Below are 6,049 nucleotides of genomic sequence, written 5' to 3'. Positions count from 1 at the left end.
CCCTCCCCCTCCCCCCCCACAGCTCTCCCCCTCCCCCCCACAGCTCTCCCCCTCCCCCCCACAGCTCTCCCTCTGCTCCCTCCCCCCCCACAGCTCTCCCTCTCCCCCTCCCACCCCCACAGCTCTCCCCCTCCCCCCCCCACAGCTCTCCCCCTCCCCCCCCCACCCCCACAGCTCTCCCCCTCCCCACCCCCACAGCTCTCCCTCTCCCCCCCCCCACAGCTCTCCCTCTCCCCCCACCCCCACAGCTCTCCCTCTCCCCCCACCCCCACAGCTCTCCCTCTCCCCCCCCCCCACAGCTCTCCCTCTCCCCCCACCCCCACAGCTCTCCCTCTCCCCCCACCCCCACAGCTCTCCCTCTCCCCCCCCCCCCCACAGCTCTCCCCCCCCCGCCCCTGTGGAGGTAAAGGTGGAGGCGGGTCCGTGTCTCGCTCAGACTGATCCCGAGCAGTCTGACTCACACAGAACCAGACCTTCTCTGCTCGCTCCAACACCTGAAGCTCTCCCTTTCTGAACTCGCCCGGAGAGCAAAAGGCAAATAATAACCAAACATATTCAATGAACTTTACAATGAAAGGAAACCGCCTCCGATGTGTTCCTTTGAGCAGCCTTTGCGCCGTGTTTTTGCTTATCGTCTTTCTCACTTTATTTCTCGTCCTCAAGAAGCAAAACTCTGGCCGCTTATTGGCAAGTTAACCCCTTTTATTTACTATATTTAAAGAGTTGCTTAAACTTCAACCTCTGTGTCTGTGTGGTGTCCGGTGTAATGGCTTGTTGTCTGGCTCTTTACAGGAAGAGGAAGAAGTCGAAGGCTCCGTTCTGAAAGGTAACCCTTTTAACTAGAAACGTTTTCCAACTTCAACAACATGCTCCTGTTGGAGACCTCCAAATAAAAACCATCAAACAAAAAAAAACAAAGTTGTGTTTCGGGTAATGACTGAGACATTACAACACCATCACCAAACAACCTTTTGGGGGAAATAAAACCACAAAGTGTTTTTTTTGGTGATTTGTATAACTTGGGGGTATGTGAAGTGGTGGAAAGGGTTGTTTAAAACAATTTGTGACTAGAGTGCTCTTTTAAAATTGAGCAAATTGCAACCGAATTCTGACCCTGTAAAATGAGAATTTGATGTTGTGTAAATTTTACATCGGGACTGGAGAGTGGAAAGCTGGAGAAACAAGTTAGAATATAATGATGTCAGACTATGCCCTTAAAGCCTTTGGATTGGAGGGGAAAACCCCAGTGTAATAGGGGGTTTGAGGTCATGGGAGGGATCACTTAGGAACTTGGAGAAAAAGTAGCTTTCATTTTCATATGATTTTACAGATTTGAAAAAAACATCACAATGAAAATAGACATGGTTCCAGATAACAAGCTATACTGTGATTAGGAAAAATGATCTATTGATTGTGTTTTTGATTCATTTTTAAAGGTGATGAGTCAGTGAATTTGAGACTGGAGGTGATAATCCATCCAGTGTGAGCTAGCAGCATTGGTGGAGGAGTGTGTCAAATGTCAGTTCTGCAACAATGCTGGGTCTGATGCATGATAAAGTGAGAATAAAGAAAGGGAGGGTGAGGCAGATTAATGATAAAGAAGAGTTTTGATGCAATTAGCTGCATGATGAGGAGCCAGTATATGTCATTGAGGGTGTGCGATATGTGAGTGAGTGATGAGTTGGGACATCTTGTGAAACAAGATGGTGCAATAAATATTAATTTTAACAATAAGCGAAAGGAACTAAAATGTTATTTTGATAGGGACATTTGCAGCTTCAAAATAACTGACTCAGGGTAGCAATGACTAGTTGATCGATATAGATTATGATTTTAGAACTAAACAAGAAATCGCCCATCATAGGGATAGTTTCCTAGTTTGACATTCTAATACAAATTAAATAGTAGGAAAATAGTCAGTAGTATTCCACCTATGCACCATATATCTCTTGTTTGTGTAGTTGAACAAAGGAGGTATATCTTTTAAATAACACTATGACAAAAATATGGTGAAATATTGATATCAGCAATGATTATTTCTTGTTCTACATAGCTTCAGATCCCATTCAATATCACTCTGAAAGACCTGTGGCTCATCTCACTGGTAAGTGTACTATTCAGTCATGAGCAAGATGGATAAATATTCAAGCAAATACCTAAAATTTCCTCGTATATTGTATAGAGAAATTGTTGTGTGTTTTCTTTTTTAATATACAACATTACAGCACAGTACCTGCCCTTTGGCGCTTGATTTTGTGCCGACCTGTGAATCCAATTTAAAGCCAATCTCTCCTACACTATTCCATTATCATCCATATTTTTATCCAATGACCATTAAAATGCTCTTAATGTTGGCGAGTCCATTACTATTGCAGGCAGGGCGTTCCACGCCCTTAATACTCCCTGAGTAAAGAACCTATCTCTGACATCTGTCCTATATCTACTATCCCTCAATTTAAAGCTATGTCCCCTCATGCTAGCCATCACCATCCAAGGAAAAAGGCTGTCACTGTCCACCTTATCTACTCCTCTGATCATCTTGTATGCCTCTATTAAGTCACCACTTGACCTTCTCTCTAACGTCCGATTCTCCTGCTCCTCAGATGCTGCCTGGCCTGCTGTGTTTTTTCCAGCACCACATTTTTCATGATTGAGATCTCATCCACACTACCGAGAATCTTACCATTAGCCCAGTACTCTGTATTCCTGTTCCTCTTTCCAAAGTGAAACATCTCTTACTTTTCCACATTGAACTTAATTTGCCACCTCTCAGCCCAGGTCTGCAGCTTATGTACGTCCCTCTGTAACCTTTAACATACTTCTGCACTGTCCACTACTCCACTGAACTTATTGTCATCGGCAAATTTACTAACCCATCCTTCTACGCCCTCATCCTAGTCATAAATAAAATGACAAACAGCAGTGGCCACAAAACAGATCCTTGTAGTACATCACTAGTAACTGAACTCCAAGATGAACATTTTCCATCATCCACCACCCTCTGTCTTCTTACAGCTAACCAACTTCTGACCCAAACTGCTAAATCACCCTCAATCCCATGCCTCTTTATTTTCTGCAATAGCCTACCATCACATGCCTTACTGAACTCCATATACACCACATCAACTGCTTTACGCCCATCCACCTGTTTGGTCACCTTCTTAAAGAAGTCAATAAGGTTTGTGAGGCATGACCTACCCTTCACCAACTCATGTTGATTATCCCTAATCAAGTTATTCCTTTCTAGATGTTTATGAATTCTATCTCTTATAATCATTTCCAAAACTTTGCCCACAACCAGGGTTATCTCTAGTCCCCTTGAACAAGGGGACAACATTTGCTATCCTCCAGTAAAAATTGAATATTTGAATATATTTGTAATAAAGAGTCTGCAATATGTTTGCAGTTCTGTCAACTTTTAATCTTCTCTGTCCTTATTCTTAATAGTAGCTGCTTATATAAAATTGTCAAATTGTAATCACTCTTTCTGAATAGTGATTGTCATGTAAAACTCTGGGTTTTCATCTCTCAGTCATTAACCTGTACTAAAAAGAAACTTCTGTGTCCCGATCAGTTCTATCACTTCTTCACAAATTATTGCAATTTGCTTAACTATAACTGTAAATGTAAAATTAAAGTTAAAATGTATAAAGGTAGATGAATTACTCTAGTTAATCTTCAGTCATTTCCCTTTACATGAAGATTGCAATAGACCTTAATTCCTGAATTCTGTTGCATGGAATACTGATCAGTTATACATTAAATACAATTATTGAGAGTCAGAGATTGAACCCTTTTGGTTAAAGTTATGGTTTATCAGAGTAGCCTGACTTCTAAGTTATCTTACAAAATGCCTGCATGTTGAACAGGTTGCTTGGTCAGTTGCAACATGGTTGAGGACTGGATTGAATTACTCTTGAAGTGTTGCTCAATGGGCCAGTTTTTAAAGCATACCAAGTTTCTCACTAACACACGTGTTACTTGGTTATTTTCAGTCTAAATGTGACTCAATGGAAGCATTGTCACCCGAGGTGAACAGCTATTCCCACATCATTGCAGACCTTTTTGTATTTGTGATAGTATTCCTGTGTACTGGGTTGTTTCGGAGTGTGATTTGTTCTGTATTAAGTTGTTTAAACTTTGGGTCAGTACTTGGCCTGCTGAGATGGACAGAAAGTATCCCACAGCACTGTTAATTGAAATTGAAGGGAGACTTAGCAGTGCCTTGAATAACTTTATCCCTTAGGCAACAACAACAAATAGCGTAATTGTTGATTTATCCTATTGCTGTTCATGGAATCCTGCTTTGTACAGATTAGCATTACTAAATGCCAAAAAACAATTAATGGTCTATGATTCACTTTGGGATACCCTACTGATATGAAAGCAGATTTATTAATGCAAATTCTTTATTTTTGCACTTTTTATTTAGTCTTTCAATATCACAGAGGAAAGAGAAAACTAGCAATCAATCCCACTGAAATAAACTAAATAAAATGGATATATATTCTGTCAAACAGTGTTTGAAACAAAAACATAATTCTTTTGGAGAAACCATCTTAGCATCACACTAGGCAATATCATTATCATCCAATTAGATTATCTAACGTGTAGATATTAGATCGGTCCTAAATGTTATTGTTACAGGGTTTGTTATAAAAGTTACAGCTGTGCAAAATTCTCAGACATATTTGTCTACTAACTTGTTTTTTGATTGTTGCAAAGGAGCAAAATTAAATGATGGGCATCTCCGATATATGGAATGGGAAACAGAAGAGGGGCTGGCATTTGTCAAAAATGGATTCATTTATCAAAATGGCAGTTTGATTGTACCCATCACTGGACGGTACTTTGTGTACTCTCAGGTTTACTTACGTGACGAAAACTGTTTGGAGAGCAATGAACTCATCATGCATACAGTCAACAAAAGGACGCAAACCGATTCAGCTCCTACAATACTAATCAGCAAACGTATTCAGTGTCAACCGTATGTCGATCACTTATGGTTTCAAACAAACTATGTTGGAGGCACATTTACATTGAACAAAGGGGATGAACTGTTTGCCCATATTTCTGATTTGACATTACTGGGTTTTGAAGAAAATAAAACATTCTTTGGAGCACTGTTAGTATAAACGTGACTATGCAGAAAGACAAAAACTATGTTATTAGTGCTATAACATTATAAAGGAAAACCTTTTTATTATTCAAATGAATTAAACAGTGTTAAACAAGTTGTGTAATTAAGATTATTAATGGCACAATTTATTGTATATTCTAATATTTTTATACCATTTTTTACTATTCCTGTATGGTTTCTTGGTTGATTGCCTGTTGTTGATATGATATGTTGGACTGAAGCAGAAAGCATGTTCAAAATGACATGGAGAAGAGGGATGAACTAATATCCCTATTATTTAATATATGAAAACTAAATTTGAAGAATGTGCTCATATTTACTTTACGACATACTTGTATTTGAATTGAAAGTGACGTGGTAATATAGTACTCCATAGGCAACCGCACTGAAACAAAATTGAATAGTTTTGAGCCAATAAAAAAAAGTGTATTGTATTACAACTAAACTTTGTGGTTGGTTTTGTTCCAGCACTGTTGGGTAAATGGAAGGGGATCATGTAACCTGTAGTGAAAATTGTCGAACTGATCATAGAATCCTTGCAGAGTGGAAAGAGGCCATTCGGTCCATCAAGTCTAAGTTCCCCATGGGAGACTGATTAGCAAGGTTAGATCTCATGGAATACAGGGAGAACTAGCCATTTGGATACAGAACTGGCTCAAAGGTAGAAGACAGAGGGTGGTGGTGGAGGGTTGTTTTTCAGACTGGAGGCCTGTGACCAGTGGAGTGCCACAAGGATCGGTGCTGGGCCCTCTACTTTTTGTCATTTACATAAATGATTTGGATGTGAGCATAAGAGGTACAGTTAGTAAGTTTGCAGATGACACCAAAATTGGAGGTGTAGTGGACAGCGAAGACGGTTACCTCAGATTACAACAGGATCTTGACCAGATGCGCCAATGGGATGAGAAG

At 40.2% G+C, this 6,049-nt stretch overlaps 1 protein-coding gene across 1 annotated transcript; it reads left to right on the top strand.

Moving 5' to 3' along the window:
* The first annotated feature begins 450 nt into the window (after positions 1–450).
* Positions 451–5,550, top strand: LOC140469238 (tumor necrosis factor ligand superfamily member 6-like). The gene is made up of 4 exons (XM_072565574.1): positions 451–687; positions 793–826; positions 2,054–2,104; positions 4,726–5,550. Exons 1-4 carry the CDS (start codon positions 559–561, stop codon positions 5,133–5,135), a joined length of 624 nt encoding a protein of 207 aa, XP_072421675.1. The 5' UTR covers positions 451–558; the 3' UTR covers positions 5,136–5,550.
* The last annotated feature ends 499 nt before the right edge of the window (positions 5,551–6,049 follow it).

The sequence above is a fragment of the Chiloscyllium punctatum genome, chromosome 49 (genome assembly GCF_047496795.1).
Source record: "Chiloscyllium punctatum isolate Juve2018m chromosome 49, sChiPun1.3, whole genome shotgun sequence".
Taxonomy (NCBI): Eukaryota; Metazoa; Chordata; class Chondrichthyes; order Orectolobiformes; family Hemiscylliidae; genus Chiloscyllium; species Chiloscyllium punctatum.
The sequence above is the reverse complement of the archived record's forward strand: the minus strand, read 5'-3'. Positions and strand labels throughout refer to the sequence as shown.

Bases quoted from the DNA above. Each gene is read 5' to 3' on its own strand.
- LOC140469238 (XM_072565574.1), top strand. From the start codon at position 559: ATGAACTTTACAATGAAAGGAAACCGCCTCCGATGTGTTCCTTTGAGC. The intron at 688-792 runs GCAAGTTAACCC...GGCTCTTTACAG, and splicing joins AAAACTCTGGCCGCTTATTG to GAAGAGGAAGAAGTCGAAGG. The intron at 2,105-4,725 runs GTAAGTGTACTA...ATTGTTGCAAAG, and splicing joins ACCTGTGGCTCATCTCACTG to GAGCAAAATTAAATGATGGG.